This window comes from Brachyhypopomus gauderio, chromosome 4, assembly GCF_052324685.1.
Source record: "Brachyhypopomus gauderio isolate BG-103 chromosome 4, BGAUD_0.2, whole genome shotgun sequence".
Lineage (NCBI taxonomy): Eukaryota > Metazoa > Chordata > Actinopteri > Gymnotiformes > Hypopomidae > Brachyhypopomus > Brachyhypopomus gauderio.
This window is the reverse complement of record NC_135214.1, coordinates 5,865,199-5,887,082: the sequence shown is the minus strand read 5'-3', so window position 1 is coordinate 5,887,082 and position 21,884 is coordinate 5,865,199. Positions and strand designations below refer to the sequence as shown.

Here is a 21,884-nt window from a genome sequence, read left to right as displayed (position 1 = left end):
TATTTGACGTTGTATTTAATTCAATGCGTAACTGAATGTGGTTTGGAGAAACGGTACTGGGCCTCGAGGGGCCTCCAGGGCCGCCACGCTCAGTCGCCTGTTCACGCTGGCTACCTTGTTCTTTATCAGATGGTTTTAGCTGTATAGAATATGTGCTCTACATATTAGCCGATTGTATTTTTGTATCGTCAGTAAGCTTATTTATTAGGTCTTTCTAGGTGCTCATATGAATTGAACTCAAATGGACTGATTAAATGGACATTCCGAAAGTGTGCTGCTGCCACCCTCTGGCCAGACTATAAAATGTCCATCAAAACGTTTTGCATGCAAATCTCAGCCTCACCAAATGCTGGCTTGTGTAACAAAAGCACTGATAGTGTAATTATGTTAGGGAATGTGTCAGCATTTGAAGTGCTTTATTTGAATGTAAATAAAAAAAGGTATAATGCATCTTTTGACATAGCACATTTGGAAAACAACCCTTGAGTTCTGTGAGACCTGCAGTTAATCAGCTGATAGAACGTGGGCCTTCAAGGTTGTACACAGACAACATAATCGGGAACCTGGATCCCTCAGGGAGAGAAAACGGGCCAGCGGAACATGTTTGCCCTTCACACCTCAACTTAGTGACTCCATGTGATCATAGTGACTGTTGAAATCTGCTAAAGAAAACTGAATAAATCATGGCACCTGATTTACCTAGGGTTAAAAAGCCAACAATAACTTGCATAAAAACACCAAAACACAAAATTGTAGTCTTGTTGGAGGACAGACCAAGTGAAGGCAAAAAAAAAAGAATACAGAAAAGATGGCACCGATCACCCGTTCAAATATTAAAACAATGTTGGAAGGCTAAAAGGGACCCAATTTGACTAAACGTAAAAGGAAAAGTATAAAAGGAAAGAAACCCAAATCAAAACTTAGGATACAGTACGCAGTGCTAGGAAAAGTGCCCCATCACAGACACTGTAAACGACAGCTCTCAGACGAAGACCAGCATCAGCAAGCAGCATAATCTGTAGTAACCTCCTGAAATACAGATGGAACATTCTACACAGAAACATGACCATTGCACATCTAACTGCCTTTACTTGGCAATATTTACACCGAGAAAAAGAACATCCCACAAGTAAAAATAAACCAAAACATGGAGTATAACCACATGGACTCCACTGATGAACATGGCACAGATTAGTAGCCACTCAGCATTCTTTATATATGAAGGCCTCTTTGGAGAAAATGAACATTCATTGGGTCGTACCATCTGATTGAGCTGAGAGGGGGAGACAGGGATGGCAGGAAGGCAGAGGAACAGTGCAAAATGGCCAAGGGGTGTGTTAATGTTTTAGGGCACGACTTTAGCCAAAGGCTAAAAGCAGCGTGAGCTCTGCTGATTGCAAGGGGTTTCTCGTGTTTGCTAAGCTGTGATGGTGTATTCCGGAAAAAAGGTTGCAACGATTCCAGCAGCTCTAGTATGACGGTCAAGTTAAGTAAGGACCACGGCATGTAATGGCCTCATTTCTACCTGATTCTCTGAGTGGTTTTTTATGGTTTTCAAATGTGTGCAGGTGCTGCATCACTGCAAAAGGAGAGCAAAGGTGAAAGACAATTTACAACCATTTCAATCAGACCCCTGCCCATTAAATATGCATTATTGTTGCACATTTTTCTGACATATGTACATCTGAATACACATTGGTGTTTATAGACATTGCTCTAATATATATTAATGTACAAAATATAGAATCTAAAATAGTTTTGATACGGTTTGGTTTCTGAGACAAAATACAAAATGTCAAAAATAGAAAATAAAGCCAGGCGCGCACGTTCCCTCCTCCAAAGTGTCTTGTGTTTGGTGAGTTTTTTTGTGTGTGCATTCTTAGTGAGTGGAAAGAAACACTTGTTTGTGTATACTCGTCTGTGTGTGTGGGCACATGTACATCACTGGGGACAGAGGAGTTCTGTAAACACACACACATACAACGAAACAGTTCCCATCCTGGATGTTGAAGTGCTAGTTGTGGAACACCACAGTTCTCCATCTTCAGCAGTGTCCACCATGGCATCCCAGCCACAGCGAGTCCTGAAGATGTTCGTAAGAAGTGTGTGGATAGCATTACTGTGCTGGACACATTACTAATGGTCACATTAGCAAATCTACCCATGTTTAGCTCAGCAGTGTGTGAGGACAACGAGACTGTATGAACATACATTGCTTCACATACACAGATGTGTTATACACACAAACATCTGCTTTCTCTTATATACTTCAGTGACTTCACAGTTGTGTGATTTGGAGGAAACAGTCCCAGCTGTGTATCCATCATCTCACAGCAGGCCAAGCAAGAACGGGGCAAACTGACTTGCATGTCCAAGACTCCTTTCTGCTTCTTTGGTCTCTTCTGGTCATCTTGTTCCCTGCGGGCAAACCTTCCGACTGGATCTCTCCACACCAACACGAGGTTCTAAAAGAGCTTCCTTCATTCAGGCCACCAGACGCCTCAACACATGGGAAGGACTAAATGCTCTATGACTGGGCATGGGCCACATCTGAACAAGTCACCCCTAGTTTCTATTGGCCGGAGAGATCACATGACCCAGCCCCTTTTTTCTTAGGCTACCTGACGTCAGTAGTGTTAACTGCTGCTGGGTCCTCCATTCAGAAAATAGGTGGTCATCTCTCCTTTGCCCTTCACTTTGACGACTCCTCTGCATTCCAGTAAGTAGTTATAGGAGCTAAGGACCTGGTAGAGGTCGGTTGTGACCTGGAACAAATCAATACAATCAACAGAGTTAGTTCGAGGGGTTTTTGGAAATAGATGATTTAAGGTAACAAAGTTGGCTTTTCTGATATAACGCAGGTAGAAAAATATGTCACCTGTATTCTTTCAGGGACTCCAGTGCTATCCATGCGGCTGGCCACGTTCACCGTGTTGCCCCAGATGTCGTACTGGGGCTTACGAGCCCCTATTACTCCAGCCACTACTGGACCCATGTTGAGACCTATGAAACCACAGCCAAAAGTTCAAATCACAACAAGCCCTTAATAATGATGAGCTTTATTTGTATAGCACCTTTTATACATACATGCAACTCAAAGTGCTTTACTTGATGAATAAAAGAAAACATAATAAAACAGCAAAATAATAAAATGGCATAACTAATAAAATAATTACAAGAAAAACCAAACCAAAAAAATCTAAACGTAATTAAGTAAAATTACATAATAAAGCAATATCCAAGTACGCGACAGGCATGTATTACACACAGAGCATGCGTACCAATCTTCATTTTGAAGTTGTTGAATGAGTGTTCATTGATGTACTTCATCTGGTCCATGAGGCGCATGGCGTAGTCGGCCAAGGCGCGGATGTGCGAGCGTCCCGCTTTATCGTAGGTGGTGTCGTTCAGGCCCGAGGCGGCCATGTACGTGCTGCCGATGGTCTTGATTTTCTCCAGCTGACGGAACTGATCCTCACTGATGATCTGGAGAAGAGTGGAAGGAGGACGGGTGAGGCCCCGCCTAGCAACGGGAGGTTGGGGGGGAGGGGCACCACCTCGAGCTCTACCTCGTCAAAGTCGGCGATGATCTCGTTGAGGAGCCTCAGACACTCCACGCCCTCGTTGTTGGCCTCCAGCTCCACGTAGAACTCGGAGAAGTTGCTGATGGAGGCGAACATGACGGCCACGCACTCGCACGACTGGTAGTAGAGCTCGTCGTTGCGACGCTCGCGTGCCAGGAAGTGGGCGGCCACGTCCTTGGGCAGGATGTTGTGCAGGAGCCGGCGGTTGTAGGCCTGGAGCTCCTCCATCTCCTCCTTCTCCTCCGTGGCCTGAGGAAGGAGCGGGCACATGCTCACAGTGAGAAGGCTGGACAAAGGCAGCGTCTCAGCCGAAACCGGACTGTTACTACAACTAAATGACACGAAAGAGGCAATTCTAGATTAGTCCTTGACATGCTGTTCAAAACAGCAATTCAGAACAGACCTGTAGTTTCCACAAGAAGTCCAGCCTAGCTGTGGACTCCACCTGCTGGGCGTGTAAGTAGAGCGCCAACACGAAAACAGTCACGACCACAGGAGTCATGATCTTCAGAGGAACCCTAGATTCTGTCACACAGCTGCAGAGCACACGCACACAGAATGGCATTTTGAAGTTCATCATGGCGCAAGGCTCAGCAAGAACACAAGAATCTGTATATTTTATCTCATTAATAAAGCTAGTCAAGGGCTCTGCCGATTTATACTTCTCAAAAACCATTTAAGTGCAACACTTTTATTGAAAGGGTAAGCTGAAAGGAATCAGATCACATCTCCATGGAGGGGATTGACTTTTCCATTCATGAGGCTACAATTACTCGCGGCGTATCAGCCCAACATCTCAGTTATACATCTACAAACATCAGCAAAATGCCGCGTACTCGTGTAACGACGACAACAATCACAGCCAAGCAATCACAGCAACCTGCTGTGGAGGTTCAAGGGAATTTACTTCACCTCTGCGATTCCATTTAGCAGATATCATCTTACCTTGTTCCGTTGATATGCTCGCTGTGAATACAAAACAAAAAGGAGACGCGTGAGAGGGGCAGAGAGCCTCAGACACCACTTTATCTTCAAGACAGATGTTGTGAAAGCAGTTCGAGCCAAATCAGTAAGCATGCGCTCAGGAGGCTCTTCCTACGGAAGAGTTCATGCGGCCCACGGGCCACGGGGCTGGAAGTTAACTAAACACCTATGAAAGCCCATGTGTGTATGGGATGAGCCAGACTTCTGTAATATTTTTCTTTTAAAGGCTGTCTACACGCCCGTCTATGTAAATGGACAAATCAAACCGTATCTGGGAAATAACTGTTTATTTAGTCCATCAGAACGCAGTCCTGGGACCGCTCGATTAGGACAGAAAGGATCACTGTGATTATGAATGGTACTGTAATTCCCATTAACATCAATTACTGCATTTCAGTGTAGGTGCTGCAGTCTCTCTGACACGGTGCACGACAGCCGGCATGAACACTTGTCGTCTGCCTAAACAAGAATAAAATGCTCCAAAAAAGTATTTGTAACTGATCTGAGAGCAGCACACCACAGGCAGCACAGAGCAGCCGTTCAGTAACGTTGTTTAGAGCTGGGAATTCCTATCTGGAATTCTTGCTTATGCAAGTGGAATATGGATATGAATATGGCTTAACTGTGTTTGAAATAATTACGGTCTGACACCAAAATCTCAGTTCCAGTCCAGGTGTGACTAAACTGTGTTGTAGCTGTGTTTCTCAGCACACATGATGAGTGTATTTTATGCAGTGGGCGAGTAGCTCACATGGCGTTGGCCATGACCAGGAGGTCAACGTTGTCAAACAGGCTGACTTCAGGCACCTCTATGACCAGCACGTAGACACTCTCGATGAAGAGCGTGAGGAAGAGCTTCCCAATACTGCTCACTTGTAGGAACACAGAGCAGGCGAGGAGGCTGAGCAACACACACGACGAGAAGTACTGGAGGAGAGGACGGACACACACACACACACACACAAATACTTATGTCTACTAAATGTGTTACAGCTTCATGTCTTTATTAAAAATGCACACCCCCCTGAGATCTTTGGTGGAGTCGACTGTTGGTCTGAGGTGGAGAAGGAAGAGCGTCTCCAGACATACTCACCTCTGGGAAGTTGCAGGCAGGGGAGGGAGTGTGGCAGAAGCTGCCCCCCGCCCCCAGGGAGTAGTTGAAGGTGGAGGCGCGCACGTGGCAGGCGTTCACGCCAGTGGGGTTGACGTTGAACTCCCGAGCCAGACACATCTTCAGGTCATCAGTGCTGCAGGTGAACTGGAGGACGGAGATGTGACAAACCCATCAGGACGTCGTGTTCAATCGCGTGTCGCGGTCGATAGCAGGACTATTGTTGTTATGCTGTAACTACCAACATCCACGTTAACGTGTAAAGGCCCACTATGGACACTATGGACTTGTGCCTAAGGACTCTTGTGATTTGCCAATACAGGTGTATTGATCCCTGAAGTGATTGATATCCACTTCCTGCCGGAAGACAATGAACTCACTATGTTGATGAAGGCGGAGAGAAAAACCAGGACGATGGTGAAGACTCCCACCAGTGTGCTGTTGAGCCGGGACTGAACGATCCTTTTGGACAGGTTCTGCAGTGGCCCTGGGAAGAGCTGTCAGGTGGAAGAGAAGTGACTACCACGGCTTCAGGGAGATGTTAATCCACCGAGAGAAACTTTTAATAACTGCTCTGTTCAGTATCCTAATGTGGAGCGAATTTTCTCTCAATCCTCAAGAATCATGAAAAACCCTCGGGCCCATCTCAGCATGTAGTCTGCAGTTTGGAGGAATGTAATTAATTTTATTGTTGGACATGGTAATATTTTTCTTTTAAAAGCTGTCTACAGAATTTGATCTTATTGTATCACTCCTCCAGCAGCCTAGCAGAGGAATGTCCACGGACCTTAAACTACATACAGGTTTTCGTATAAGCAACATGAAAGACTTTTCTGAGAGACCTTTCACGGTCAGGAGCCAACCGTAAGGTCAATCCAATTTTCAACCTTAGAGTGTAAGGGGGGGGGGGGGGGGTCCCGCACTGACAGTTAGGCGTCCTTCACTGCCAGAAGTCCTAGGTCTGCTTAGAGGCTGCCAGATATGTGCTACGTCTGTCTGACTCGGAGCCTCTCTGGGACCAGCTACGAGGTTTCACCGCTAAGGAAAACGGCCGCATCCACACAAGCGATTCGCGAGCTGACTGGTGAGAGTGCACTGTGCTCAGACCGGCTCTCCACAACGGGTAATCAGTCACTGTCAGCCAGAGACGCCTCGTGCCTCTGTCTGCTCCGACTCGGTGACAACACGCGTTGTCTTCAGCGCTGGAGAAAACCGTAACGTGCAGCTGAGGGGTGTGTAGTCCCGAGTGGACCCGACACTGTCTGGGCCTGGCTGTGTTTTTGTAAGCTAGTGAATGCTTCGACGGTAAGGCTGAGCGGGGAGGTGGAGCTATTAAAGACGACTTACCCCAAAACAGGTGTAAATGGCCGAGACGAACATGACGGCCATCAGAGTGATCAAACAGGACACAAAAAAGCCGACCATCAAACTGGAGCTGAGGAACAGAGAACAGAAAGGTTTGGGTGACAGAAAGTAAAAGGGGGAGAAAGAGAGATAGAGAGAGATGGGGGAGAGAAAGAAATAAGGATGGAGATGAAGGGTGAACAGAAGAGACGGAGAAGAAAAAACAGCAATAAAACACCATGGAGGACAGAGATCAAGAAAGGATCCACACACTCTAGTCATCAGTGCACAGAGCTGTAGTGGTAGCCCCCTGCACATGAGGCAGGTTACAGGCAGCTGGTACGAGCCCAGCACAGAGATGAGCAGATGTTAGGCGGCTTGTTGATCTACTGCGCCCACAGTTTGGAAAGTACTGAATCTCTGCCGCCCTCACCATCACGGTAGAAACCCTGAAAAGAACCTGCCATTGTATCGCCATTCCGTCTGCAACGAAGAAGCTTCACTTTCACTTGCGAGACAAAACGACCCTATTTTAATTCGGCCGTGCCTCGTTTCAAAGACCTACGTTAGAGCGTGGAGCACGCAGGCTGGTCAACACTTACGGTGGGATGATGACGATCTGGATGAAGCAAATGAACAAAAAGACCAGAGAGGCGCACGCGACGTAGGCCCCAAACCGGGAGTCCACCTGCTTAGAGTACTGAGAGAGAGGAGGGGAGGGGAGAGGAGGGAGGGAAGAGGGGATGATGGGAGAGGAGAGAGCAGAAGAGACAAACACGTCTCTTTTTAAAAAGCATCAACATTTTTCAAAAGAGTCCCTGCAATTAGCTCCCCAAATGACAATGAATGGACAATACTGGATGGTACAAAGTTAATGGGGGAGAATGGAGCTCCTCCCTGGGCTGAAAAGAGACACGTTGGCGAAAAGAAACGCATGCAGCTGTAGGGAACAAAACAGCGGCCATTACGTCACCTTGTACACAAAAGCTGGGCAGGTGTGACAGGGGCCACTGATCCCAGTCAGGTGGGGGGGGCTGTTTACTGCTGAAAGGGGTTCGCAGTGGCACACAGCGGAGGAGATGCATTTTAATCCTCCTCCGTTATCTTTTTATAACCCTGGACAATTCTTCTCTTTCTATTCTGGTTCTTCGCTTGCCTTTGTCATTATGTAGACGGCTGTAGCTCACCAGGCTGGTCGAGAGGTGCAGGGTGGTGCGCTCGTGACCAGCACTCCGAGGGAACCATTACAAAAGCCAGCCGAGTCATTGGGCTCCACTCAAATGTCACCGCGTGACTCACTCTGGACTTGCAGCCTTGATGTCCCTTTTTGCGGTTCACGTCAGTTAAAAATGTCTCCGCAAATATGCACGTTTCCAGACATTTTGGACAGGTGAAGCACAAGGCGCACGTGGAAATGCGTGGACGTGCAGCTGATAAGAATCCCACATTTGGTTGAGGCCTCTTAGGTGCATGTAAGACAACTGTGTTCATGTTTAGATGTGCAATATTACTGAAATGGAAACATTAATGTCCCCATGTGGTTTATAATGAGCCGGCGTCCTAAGGAAACACAGTGGTGTTTGTAAGTGAGCGAACCTGGGCTGTCTGAAGCAGTACCTTCTTTTCCAGGTCTGGTTCGCGGAAGGTCAGCAGGAACTTCTTCACGTGCTCGGAGCGCAGGCGGTCGATGCTGCGCGCGTCGATGGCGCGGCCCAGGAACTCGTCCACCTCGTCCTCGGGGTTCAGGTTTTCCTGGGTGTTTCTGAAAATGAAATGTCTGGATAACACAAGACGAGACGTCGTTGTTCCACCTCTCCTCGCCGCCGGGACGACGAGCTCGCACGGGCGGCCGCTCCCCCCACAAACCCCCGCACACACAACGGCGACGAGCGGCGCCGCGGCACTGGCGCGCGTGCACTGGCGCGAGCGTTCGCTCGCGGGTCAAGAAGGGCTGTCGTGCATGCCGGTATGGCGAGTCCATTCGTTGGTGATCATTGAGAGACACCGAACAGCGGACAGTTAATGACAAGCATGCAGATTTCCAAAATATTTGATACGTTTGATCAAACCTAGCATTGCAAAACGTCCTAGTAAATAGAGCCGAACAGGATTAGTCAGCTGGACTGCAGATGCATCCTATGTAGGATATGATTTATTTTTAGCATTCAGCATCATTTCTGAGATGCTTTCTAATGCACCAGTGCTTTGCTTTCACTCTTTTCCACAATGCAATGGCTGCTGATCGAATCTTCCAGTACAAGCAACGGGCCTGCATGAAAATTCATGCAAATATGGACCAAAAACGTAGCGCACACACACCTTGTACACATATTCTGGAGCCAGCACTATTCATGCACTACAGATCCCCAGATGTTTATATATTTATTTTCTGTCTAGCCAACAGGTGACAGAAAGCATGGGTCCAATGCCATCTTGAAAGCAGAGGGTACTAGGTGAACCCCTGACACGCTGGATAGTGTTCGTCGCATTATCACTGGGGTAATAAAGATGTGTGGCTTTCAAGGTGGCAGTAAAACCCTAGCTCGCAGGCGGTAGTCTTTTCACCAGAGCTGAGGGAACAGAATTGGGCGGGAGCAGATAAGCGTTAGTACTCACTTGTCCTTGGGGTCTTCAAATCCCTGCAGGGGAACACAATAAATCAACAACATTAACTTTATTAATGGCAAAACTAGAGTAGCGCTGTGCAGCGGAACACCAAGCAAACGATCAGCGCGACAATATGGGTTTGTGGAACAACACTGACCCCTGCTGGTAGATGAGCGCATGAACAAAACAACACTACACTTCGCAGTTTCCACCTTGCCTGAATATAACGTCTGGCTTTCATCATGTGCAGAAACTCTCACCTCCTCACTGACATGCATTAAAGTTTGCGCTGTGGTATCAAAACGTCCTATATCAAACCATGTTTTGCCAACATGGGTTTCGAATGCCGAAAAATAAATGGTCTTCACCAGGCCCGTTGACAGTCTTGCTGGGGCCCGGGACAAGAAAGTTTCATGTGACACCCCCCCTCCCCCCGCGCGCACGTCATTTGAATTTCCTCTGTAGCAGACAATCCTTGTGTTAGGTCATATAGTATATAATATAGCCACACATCAAAGCTGTTTCTGACAGCTGACTGGACGCGTCGCGAGCGTTGCGGTTCGCGCGGCGAAAATGACGTAATCGGTGTGGCACCGCCCGTGCGAGGGCCTCACGCGCTGTCGATTCGCGAGGTCGTGCACCTCTCGAATTTTGTAACTTCGCGTGCGCCGCGCTTCAGCGCAATGAACAAAGTCATGTATGCAGGGTTCATACACCTTTACAAGGTGGAATTCAAGCACTTGTACGTCATTTTAAAGGTCCATTTCAATATTTTCCAGCACGTTAAACTTAATTAAGTTAAATATTTATACATATACTCGAAATGATTCGATATAATTCGCTTTTTTAATCACATTATTTAATGGTGGTTTATTTTCAAAACGCCCAATCTTAACGTCTTCACATTCTCTCATGTTTCGTCCTGGAATTACAAGTGGCTCGTATTTGTTAACGTAATACAAGAGGACTGTTCAGTCAGATAGATATTTGTTGTAAAACCAAGTAGTTACAATTTCAAGCATTTTCAAGTACTTTAGCCTAAATTCCAGCACTTTTCAAACCTGGAACACAATGCAACTAAAATTCGTCAGGTAAATGTTTTTCCTTTCTTTTCTGCGCTACAGATTTCTGTTTACTTTAACTATCCACCACTGTGGCTGTGTTCGAAATAGTCTACTACATACTACTGGCGTACTGATCGAGCCCCAAATCAGTATGTGACCAAAATGAAAATTTCCAGTACGCGAAACATACCCTGATGACCTACTACTTCCGCAAAATATTCCAGTACGCGAACAGAGCTATCTTCGTGGTGTACTGCATCCCATCATGCAACGCTACGTTCACGTGACCCCGTAGTGTGCTTTGCTTTTATCGCATACTGGAAACTGTACTGCATACTACTACGAGTACCAATATGCAGTATCCAGTATATACGGAGTCCAGTATGCAGTATCCAGTATGTAGTAGTCTATTTCGAACACAGCCTGTATTTCCCGCTGTTGGGCGGGTACCAGCCGGTTACGGTCGGTGCTGGATCAAACCATTTTTCAGTGGGAGGCGGGGGTGTATGCGCTTAATGGAAAATATGCAGATAGGTAAAAAAAACATATATATTTTAGCCATTGAGCTTATTTTGAGTACAGAATTTCAATTACAGATTCAATACAGAATTTGAGAAAGATTTCAATGCAGAATTTGAGAAAGATTTCAATATTATTTCAAAATTATAGACTTTAAATAAAAAATAAATTGCTGGGCTCTTTGATGGGCCCCCCTGGCCCTGCGGCCCGGGACAACAGACCCGGTTGTCCCCCCCTGTAGACGGGGCTGGTCTTCACTACGGTTGCCACCTAGGTCTGACAAAAAACAAGGGCTGTGTTCGAAATAGACTACTACATACTGGATACTGCATACTGGACTCAGTATATACTGGATACTGCATACTGGTCCTCGTAGTAGTATGCAGTACAGTTTCCAGTATGCGACAAAAGCAAAGCACACTACGGCGTCACGGGAACGTAGCGTTGCATGATGGGATGCAGTACACCACGAAGATAGCTCTGTTCGCGTACTGGAATATTTTGCGGAAGTAGTAGGTCATCCGGGTATGTTTCACGTACTGGAAATTTTCATTTTGGTCACATACTGCATACGGCATACTGATTTGGGGCTCGATCAGTACGCCAGTAGTATGTAGTAGACTATTTCGAACACAGCCAAGGACACTGTCATACTGAGCGAGTGTAATCTGTTGACCGGGGGGGGGGGGGGGGGGGGGGGGGGGGGGGGGGGGGGGGTGTGGCGAACGTAAGTTGTTGAGCGCGGGGTGGCGAACATAAACGTAACGTAAAACGTCACCGGAGGAGGTTTAAAATAGACACAGCGAGAAAAAATAACAGATTTAAAGTGTGCAGAAACAGTCTGAATCGTGGTTTGAACTAACCTAGTTTTTTTGCCGGGACCGAATATTAAAAAGACGAAAAACCGGGACAAACCGGGACAGCCCGGGAAAACCGGGACAGGCACGTGAAAACCGGGACAGGTGGCAACACTAGTCTTCACAGACAGAAATAAAAAGACTGAAAAACTTTTAAATCCAAGCTGCGTGAATGTAAAAGCAATACAGTTGCCATCTCTCCTTCCACGTGATAGGACAGGTCCTGGGCACTTCTGGGACCTGAGAGCTGGACTGGTTTGAGGGGTGACACTGGAGAACGCAAAGGCCCTAAATACCTTACACGTCGTCTGCCCGCCATTACACATCTGCGCCACACAGAAGAGAAAAGGAGAGAAATCGGAGGAAGAGAGGAACTAAACCACAAAGCCAACTATCAGCACAGAAGAAGTGTGGATACTGTACGTGTCCAAGAAACAGGCCTGGTGTAAAGGAGACGCTGGTGTGGGACATTCTGCCTCCAAGTTAAATGTTAAATCTCCAGCACCACAGAGGGAATCACGCTCCACCTTCTGGTTTGTTTCCACGTGGTTTTCACTCTAAATGATTGTGTGCAACAAGATACCTCAGAGTTTCTGTCCAGCGGACGTGAGACGTTTGTAGGGTGTTAAACTACACACGACGTGCAATGCACGTGAGCTGCTTGCGTGGTTTGTGTGTTGATGCACGTGTCCATCTGGTTAGTATCTCCTTCTCGCTCTCTCTCTCACTTTCTCTCACCCTCTCACATTCTCCCCTTTCAACCACCTCAACACTTACTGATAAGACAGACAATTACTGATAGTCTGTGATTGGCTGGGCTGTTCATTTGAAAACAGACGAGCGTTCCCAGGAAGCCGCCATCTGCCCCAGGGCGTCGATCCTGCCCTCCAACCACAGCAAACCAGTTCAGCTCTCTCTCGGCTAAGAACTTTACTGGTGTCAGTGCATGATCTCCACATGTATGGCGCGGTTGTCCCACTGTTTCCGTCCTATGTTCTGTTAACATTAGGCAGCACGGTTTATTTAATGTATTTTCTATTGGGATTGGATAAATGACCTTTGGGCTAGAGCTGTGATGCACAGCAGTGAGGCTCCATGTTTGGGAGCTGTTTCTATTTACGTGTATGTACATTTTCTGTCTGTGTCATCCTAAAAACAGCTAAAATCAACAACAAAAACGACAATAAGAAGAAACAGGCCACAGGCCAAAAAACGCTGCAAACAGTCACAAACAAGAAGGGGTTTGTTATCTGTGTGTCAGGATCCCACCACACCCAAACACATACACACATACACACACAGCCACGAGGCAGCCAGCCGCTTCTCGCAATGATCTGCACATGCTGCCCGAGTCCTCTTATTCCTCTCCAGACAGTCTCCAGTGTGTGTGTGTGTAAGTGTAATAACAGGCACTACTGTTAAGGGATCACATTCAGAGTCCATGTGAGAGAGTTTTGCTGACATTCACTGTAAATAAAGAGAGCATGAGCCCAGCTTTGGTTTGGCCTGGCAGGAGGGCCTGGACACCACGTGAGCATAACCTGATATGGTCTTCTAGCAGAAACCTCACATGATGGTCTCACATGATGGTCACAGAGCCTGAACACACCGGGGGGAACCATCCCATCCACATACATCCGGAGGACCAAACGATGGTAACGTGGTGCTTGGTGAAACCACGCACCCGACTCTGTGTGCATTCCGGGGAAATGCACAATTGTGTGCACGTCAGAGATCTGCCAGCCTGCAGCCGCCGTCACGTCTACCTACTCAGCGTCTAAATTTAGCCCCAGCGCTCATGTAAAAATAGTGTTCCTGAATCAGTTGCTAGGGGTGTAGTAATGGGCCCTGAAGTCTTGCAGGAATAGCGTATTCTCTGCCACCCAGGCCCATCACCTTTCTACTCCAGTCACATGATCACAACGGCCCAGGGAGCACCAAGGGTGGGAATCAGCACATGCAGGCGCCATTTCTGGCCCTCTGAAGCCACCGTAGTTTTCTAGACAACTCAGCAGAAATTAACGTGGTGCGTGTTTTGTCATTTTAAAATGATCACAGATTATACACATGAGGAAGATGATGTCACATTACACTCATGAGGAAGATCTATGCATATCTACATATCTAAAGTGTCACTTATGCGGACAACGGCGTGAAGGAAGGCGGTTAATCCTTTTGTCTATCCTGCTGTCAGGACATTGGGGCAGTAAAGGAACCACCATGAATTCCTGCATCACATGCAACTTTATTTTCCTCGTTAGCTTTTGTGAAGTCTCATACTGGGAGCTAAGCATCAGTGAATGGGTAGGACTTATGCCTCTAATCACCTCTTACTGTTTTCTTTGACAGACGTGGCCAAATCAATTAATTTAGACCGGGGACCTTTGCTATGGTATTAGTGAAAGGGTCGGGTGGGGTGGGGGGGGGGTGGGGTGTTAGTAGAAAAGAGGGCGAGATAAAGGGTGTTCCTCAGGGGTGCTGCTTCTAATTGCAGGTTCCACTCTGCCTGATTAAATCCTTATGGGCATCTTGTGAAGCGGGTCTGCCTTATTTAATCAGAGCTGCGTTCCCTTGTGCCACCCGGAGAGGGAGAGGGCGAGGGCGGAGCTTAGTGACACGGGCGTGGCGATCCTCAGAGAGGAGGGGACTGTTCAGCCTCCCAACACACTGTGTAATATAAAGAAATAAATGAGCTTCTTCCTTCAGACGTGGCAATTGGTGTGACTCACAGCAATTAAAACCAATGCAAACATGCACTTGTTTAACGCCCAGCAGTATTTTTGCCTGCAAAGGGCAACGTGCCACTCCACACAGAATACAGACAGATGTAATGTAGTGAGCTTGGTCAACAATAAATACAATGCATGGTTGATGAAAGTGAGAGTGTACATGTGTGTACCTGTGTACATGCGCACGTGTGTGTACTGGTCTACATGCACACGTGCATGTGTGTGTGTGTGTGTGCGTGCGTGCGTGCCCATGCATGTGTGTAGACGTCTGCACACGCGCATCAATTTCCCTCACCATCCTCTTCATTTCCTTGGAGACCTGGTTCCCCCCCAGGTGGTTGTAGAACGGCCGGTCCGTCCAGTGAGAGCTGTTGTGTGTGACAGAGTTGGTGCGCTGACGGTTCATCTTGGCGATCATGGCTTTCTCTTCTTTCTGTTCCGAGAAACATCACTGGCTCAATTACTTTGACTACAAACTGATTTGGGGCTTAATTATTTAACCTACAACTAGTGCACATAACTAAAGATTAGGATAGTCCATGCATTAACACCGTGCACCATAAGCCTGAAAGAGGGGAAAGATTAACCCCTTTGCTTAATTTCCCCCGAGCCACGAGTTCAGAGAGCAGCATCCAGCGTTAAGGGGAGTTAAGTGTTCTACCCATCACAACACCAGTTCACTTTCCTACTTCACACAGCACAGCCAAACACAACCACTGCAAAAGCGTCCGGATTATTCCGGAAGGCAGAGGAGCGGCACGTGCGGCCGGGTGAGGGATAGGGGAGCCGGTTCTGACCCGTTTCTGGCTACAGCCCACTATGAGGTAGGTTTCGATGTGGTGCTTCTTCAGGTAAGAGTTCCTCTCGCCGCCGAAGCCAGGCTCAACGTCGTAGTCCCCGTTCAGGTAGTTCAGGGTGGCTTTGGTTATGTGGATGCGTCTGGGACAAAACAGAGGAGCAAAATTCATGGTGTGGAATACAGGAAAAGAATCAAGTCATAGTCCACGTGTCCACGATGATCCACACGTGTCCACACATAATCCACGAGGTTTTCTCCGCTGCACCTGAACGTGCTCACCCTGCTTTCCCGCCTGCCTCCATGTGATTGGCCAGTGTGACGTCGTTGGACCACACGTCAAACTGCCACTTCCGCAGACCCAGAACCCCACAGTGCACACGGCCACTGTGGATCCCAACACGCATGTTCACGTTGACCCCCGTGACTTCTCTCACCAGTCTGGAACACACACACACACACACACACGTCATTCTCTCCATGAAGGGGAGAAGAACATGAGGAACACTGGCCTCTCTGCCCCCCCCTTCAAGCTTGGCACTGAGCCAAAGTCAGTTGTTTCACTTGTGTGGTCTTTAACAGCCGAGGTGGCATTCCCAGACATTGTGGTAATCACGCTAATTTCATTACGTTTTAAGCCCACATAATAAAATGGCACAATTGAGCTCAGCATGTTATTTTCTGGATTAGGACTTCATGGAGCCATCCAGTACTTTACAACAGCTGAAGGGCTGATGCACTGAAAATCAGCTAAATATCAAAAAACGAAGGCTGAATAAGAACTCCTGGATTTCATTAATAACATTTTAGCCGAACATATTGTGAGGCCCTGCAGTTTCATTTGCACATTTTATTTAACTCTGCCAAATCATGAACTTGCAAATGTAATCTTACTGGAAAACATCTGATCATTAAATGGCAAAATATTACAGCAATTGCGTGCTTAAATCAGTTAGGGATTTTCACTGGTATTGGCCTTCAGCCTCCTCATTAATAGCCCTGCACCAGTGCCGTCGTGTGTGGCTGCACATCGTGGGGGTGGGCGAGAAGGCAAAACAGCGTTGCTCTGCGACCAGCCACCGTGGTAGCCGGGGGCGACCAACGCCAGCGCTCTGAGGGGCGGAGAGACCGCCCCGGTCTGCCTTCACAACCCACTGCACACAACAGACACTCCTAATGAAGACACACGCACGCATGATAGATCTGTTTGGACGTGCTGTCTGTGCATATACAGCTCTTGAGGATGTGCAGTTCGGGTTAGTTACACTAGTGCACACCAACACAAAACACACACACACAGCATCAATCTCGTTGTTCAATAATTCAGGGCTGACAGTAGGGGGTTTCCCTCTCTGTATTTGCCAATTAGTACAAGACAAGCAGAAAAACACATTTACAGACATTTACTACAGTCATCCATACAGCCAGAACGTTAAAGGATGACAAACACATTAAGTAATTGCACTTAACCATAAATAAACAACAACAAAATCAACAACACTGCATCTGTGGAAACCAACAACCTGGAAACATTAAGCAGTGACATGGAAAGAGCCCGACTGGCACAGCAGAGGCACCCTGGGCTCTAGCTGCAGGGTGGGCCGTACGCCGGGCCTGCGGTCTGTCTCCTGGCTGGCGCCAGGGTGTGTGTGTGTGTGTGGGGGGGGGTGCTGGACGTGCATGAGTTGTGTTTACTGGAGGGGATAAAGAAGTCCCAAAACAAAAAAACAAATCCAACCTCTTCCTGCTCCATCATCAGCCGTTAATCACGACATTAACACAGAGCCATGTGGGGACCTCACCAAAATGGAGGATGTCCAAACCCACGTCCCAGCGCTGACTCACAGCCAATCACAGGCCAGACATTTTCAGAGGAACATGTGTGTTGCTAATGCTGTTAACCATGCTGCAGGTTGCCAGAGAGGAAGTGCATTTGAAACGCTTCAGTTCTACCAATGTTGCGTTGCTGGTCATGCTCGACTTGTACACAGACCGATCACGAGTCCTCGTTATTATTTACAGACAAATACACGTGTTCATACACAAATGTAAACACGCACACAGCCGGTTCATTTGCACGTGGAGGAAGCGGATACTCACGAGATGGCCTCAATCATGTCCACTCCCATCTCTACACAGCAGTGGGCGTGGTCAGAACGGGCCTCCGGCAGGCCCGAGACGCAGTAGTAGCAGTCGCCCAAGATCTTAATGCGCAGACAGTGGTTCTCCTACACACACACACACACACACACACACACACACACACGCGTAGGTGTCTAAGTGGCGGCTGAGTCATCACGGCTGATTTTAGAGCAACAAATATGGCATGCAACACATACATGACATGAATCTTTTACAGAGCTTTACTTTGGACCTTTAGAATCCACACTAAATAGCACTCATATTTTCTCCTTTTAAGGGTGTGGAGTGCTGACTTTTAAGGGGATGATGTACAGGACAAAAACAAACCCAAGCTCTAATCTTTCCCTGCGGGTCTGAAAAGGTCATAGTTCAGCCTGAATGTTTTCTCATCTAATAATCTTGCGATCCAAATTTGGACTAAAGAGTTTCAGGTTTTCATAATCTGGTTCAGTCTGAAAGTGGCTGGTTTATCTTGACATTTGCCCATAATAAGTGCTTAACCTCAATATTTTTGTTGAAGTTTTTTTTTTTTGTGCCTAAATGGCAACAAGTTTAGATTAAAATACTAGATTAAATTAAATGCACATCTAGATTAAAGTACATTGGCAGTGGGAACATACAGTAATCTGATGCAAAAGGAGAGAGAGAAGAGTGAGTGTTGCAGTGAATGTCAGAGTGAGAGGAAGAGTGAGACTGAGGGAAGAGTGATCAGGACTGAGCACAGGTCTCCCCCTGGACCAGGTGAGGGCTTCTTCCAAGCGTTGGAGGGTCTGCACCCACAGCTGCTGGACCTCAGAACCCCACCTGGAGATGGAGAGGAGGGTGGGGTTCTGGCTCAAGGCTCAGTAGCAGGTGGATGTTCGTGTGGATGCCAGGCCCCCGTATGCCGGAGCTCAGTGGGATTGTTGGGCTCATACGGGTTGCATACGGTTCTGACCGTGCGTGTAGAGCCGGTTCCAAATGGAGCTCTCGGTCCTGTAGAGACTCACCGCAGCCAGCTTGTCGAATCGTGCAAACAGCTCGTTCAGGGTCATGACCAGCTCCTGGGCCGTGCACTGGGACGCCAGACTGGTGAAGCCCTCGATGTCGGCAAAGAGGATGCTGGGTAAAGAAAAGGAAAGACCTGGTCAGACATGCACGGGGCTCTGCTGTAGTGTCCCGGGGCCTTCTACGCGGTTCACTTCTCCGCAGCGCTCTCCCACTTTAAAAGGTCTCCTACTTGCACTGCGCCATTACCATGGTTACCTGCGCAATTCAGTAGACGGCCCACGGCCATCGCAACTGGCTGGTCGAGAGGCGGATTTTGCATGGACATAATGACAGCTAAGAGCCACACCACAACACAAACTCCACTGAATCAGATCATCATGCCAGAGGCTCTAAAGACTAAGGGTTATTCACTAAAGGTCAGGGTGGCACACTGACTCTCTATGGCAATCAGAGACATACGTACCAATGAAGTCAAAGAGACTGACATTCAGCCTAGCAAAACCAGTCTGGGAGACCAGTCGGACATTCTTACACCAACAGAAAAAGGTAACGGACAAACCCCAACCCTCCCCAAGGCACGGGACACATAAATGGATGCAGAGGACTTCACAGGTCATAATGTTCGGCTACTGAGCTTTGAACGGAATGGATGGAACCATGGATCCGAATCGGAGAAGAAGTTCTCACACCAGGGCCTGGAGCAAGGAGCAATGGGGAGGGGTAATAAAACTCAGTGATGTGGGTGGTGGGTGTGCAGAGTGACCTCCCTGTTCAGCCTCTCAGAAACTCTGTCTGACAGATGTCTTCCACCTGATTGACTGAGCCGGGGCTCACGCCGTTACGACCCACTCTGGGTCAGCAGTTTGAACGTTGTGGAGCAGTACAATGGCGGTGCTGTGTTCAGGACATGTGATGTCTGTCTGCAGACCAGCGGAGACTGTTGCCGATCTCTGAAAAGGATCCGGACTGAACCCGATAGCTTCAGCTGACAGACATTGTGCCATCTCATTCCTTCAGGGTCACAAAACCTGACGGACTCCATCTTTAGGAAGAATCGGAGATATTAACCACCACAGTTCAAACCTGCTTCAAAATAGCAATGATTCAAAGCTCAACCCCAATATCACTACATGCTTCAGATATTCGTTGTTGCAATGAGGAAAAAGCCTAAAATTACCAATTTAAAATAGACTTTTATGGTTATTTAATGATGCAGACTATGCAGTTTGACATTTTATTTAAGGCATGATGCTCAGTCTGTCATTTTTGCCACACTACAACATTAACAGATACAGGAAAACCAATTCTTTTAAGACCTGCTTTTTTTTTTAAGAACTGAAGAAGGTTCTTATTTCTCTACATTGATGTGAATTGGTTAATGCATGGTGCTGATTGGTTAAATCATGGTGCTGATTGGTTTGGCTTCTCACCCTAGCAGCCTTACAATAGCTGCATTCCATTGCACCGTACCGTCCTTGTGTTATCTACACATTATACACACAGATGATGATATGCTTGTCATTTTTTTCTTTGTGGGTAAAAAAGCTCTATAAAAGGTTTAACTGTATTTATGTAATTCCCACCCTATATTGCAGCATCACAAATAGTGCTTTAGAAAGTGCTGTAATTTAGATTGCAACAGTTTATACATTCAACACCAGTGCCAGTGAACCGAGCCACTAGTCATTGAGTTCCTCGTGTGATCCAACCTCAGCTGGTGGCTGTAAAACCAGAGAGACCGAGAGAAAAGTTAACTTTTTGGGCCGTGATGAAACACAGAGTTAAGGTGGCTGTCCAGGTAGAGTCCTTAACAGCTAGTGTGTAATGATTAGTCATGGGCCCCCTGTAGCTGGAACCCTGTGTGAAGCGCTGTGAGCTGACAGCCTGCTGTCTGGAGTGCCCAGGTTCTTAGCCAGCCACTCAGAAGCCCAGGAGGAGGCCGTCTGGATCTTTTAGAAGACACATTTGAACTAACGCTGCCAACAGTAGAAAGCAGAGAACATTCTAACTCAACACACAGCACATGAAACGTATACAGCAACGTAAACGTGTACTAGGCTGGGTAGGATGACAAAAATATAAACCTTGTTTAAATCCCTAATATTTTTTTGTTCTTTCTACACTAGCAGTGATGGGATTAATGACTTTGTGGTGACAGTATCCCAGTCCGTTCTGTTCGTGCGTTCCCATAAACAAAGGGAACTGGAACCCATGTGTTGACGGCAAAATGAACTGGACAAAAAAAAACTGCAGGAAATGAGATGTTAGGAAAAACCTGAATAAGGTGAGTGAAATCGGAGTCTCCTGCAGCCTTAGCTTCTCGCTGAGGGTTCTGTTGATGGATGATTCAGTGGGTCAGCGCGGACACAGCTCCAACTTTAGCTCCAGCCAAAAGGAATGCCACTTCCTGCTAATGCAACCCTGCGGGTGTTCATGGGTCAAAGCAGCTGCTTGGCTACAGAGGTCACAGATCTTGACCTGTTGACCCCTCGATGCTGCCGCTGCCAGACATCCATTTCTTAACCATCTGATCACCTGATAAATATTTCCTCTACGGAATAACTCTGAACATGCACAAGTCATTAATCCCATGACTGCTAGTATAGAAAGAATGAAAAAGGAGACATTTTTGTCTTCCATGGTCATGGTGCTGAATGTGCAAAGTTAGAATATATTTTGCTTTATGCTGTTCATAACTGCCCACTGCCTTCAATCTCATCATATACCTGAATGTCTATGGACTCCACCCTGAACATGCAAGAGAACACCCACTGACTCCGCCCTGAACACATCGGAGATCGGCCACTGACTCCGCCTTTAACACATAACTTCCCACTGGTGCTTCTCTGGGTATGAATGGGTGCATCACGTATCTTAGATCACGCCTCAGCACTGCTACTGAACTGCCATGGCCTGCCGAGTCAAAAATGATGCCTGCGGCCACCGGCTTTGGAGGGGTGGGGGGTGGGGCTGCAATAATCCTGTCACTGCTTCACAGAGTGACAGTGATGCATTGTTGGGGATCAAAGTCCATGCAGAAAGTCGAGTGGTCTGCATAGCATTGAGCAATGCTGCAAGAGCTGATCAGTGTTTCCTTTGCACTTCCACACTGCACTGATCCGGAAAACACACTTGGAGACTTGGAGAGACTGGGAGC

At 47.3% G+C, this 21,884-nt stretch overlaps 1 protein-coding gene across 2 annotated transcripts in view; it reads right to left on the bottom strand.

The window, feature by feature from the left end:
* Positions 1-399: 399 nt before the first annotated feature.
* adcy5 (adenylate cyclase 5) overlaps positions 400-21,884 on the bottom strand; it is a 54,297-nt gene continuing 32,812 nt past the window's right edge. The window contains exons 4-21 of one of the 2 annotated variants that reach the window (XM_077001763.1): positions 18,727-18,838; positions 17,696-17,823; positions 15,878-16,036; positions 15,597-15,738; positions 15,095-15,232; positions 9,640-9,662; positions 8,641-8,800; positions 7,626-7,723; positions 7,027-7,114; positions 6,060-6,176; positions 5,662-5,826; positions 5,320-5,495; positions 4,530-4,550; positions 3,988-4,120; positions 3,570-3,833; positions 3,282-3,486; positions 2,879-3,003; positions 400-2,765 (exon numbers count right to left, since the gene is read on the bottom strand). In XM_077001763.1, coding sequence (XP_076857878.1) covers positions 2,637-2,765; positions 2,879-3,003; positions 3,282-3,486; positions 3,570-3,833; positions 3,988-4,120; positions 4,530-4,550; positions 5,320-5,495; positions 5,662-5,826; positions 6,060-6,176; positions 7,027-7,114; positions 7,626-7,723; positions 8,641-8,800; positions 9,640-9,662; positions 15,095-15,232; positions 15,597-15,738; positions 15,878-16,036; positions 17,696-17,823; positions 18,727-18,838 — 2,383 coding nt within the window. In that variant the 3' untranslated portion in view covers positions 400-2,636. The remainder of the gene's footprint in view (positions 2,766-2,878; positions 3,004-3,281; positions 3,487-3,569; positions 3,834-3,987; positions 4,121-4,529; positions 4,551-5,319; positions 5,496-5,661; positions 5,827-6,059; positions 6,177-7,026; positions 7,115-7,625; positions 7,724-8,640; positions 8,801-9,639; positions 9,663-15,094; positions 15,233-15,596; positions 15,739-15,877; positions 16,037-17,695; positions 17,824-18,726; positions 18,839-21,884) is intronic. The other variant, XM_077001764.1, reaches the window with a different exon arrangement.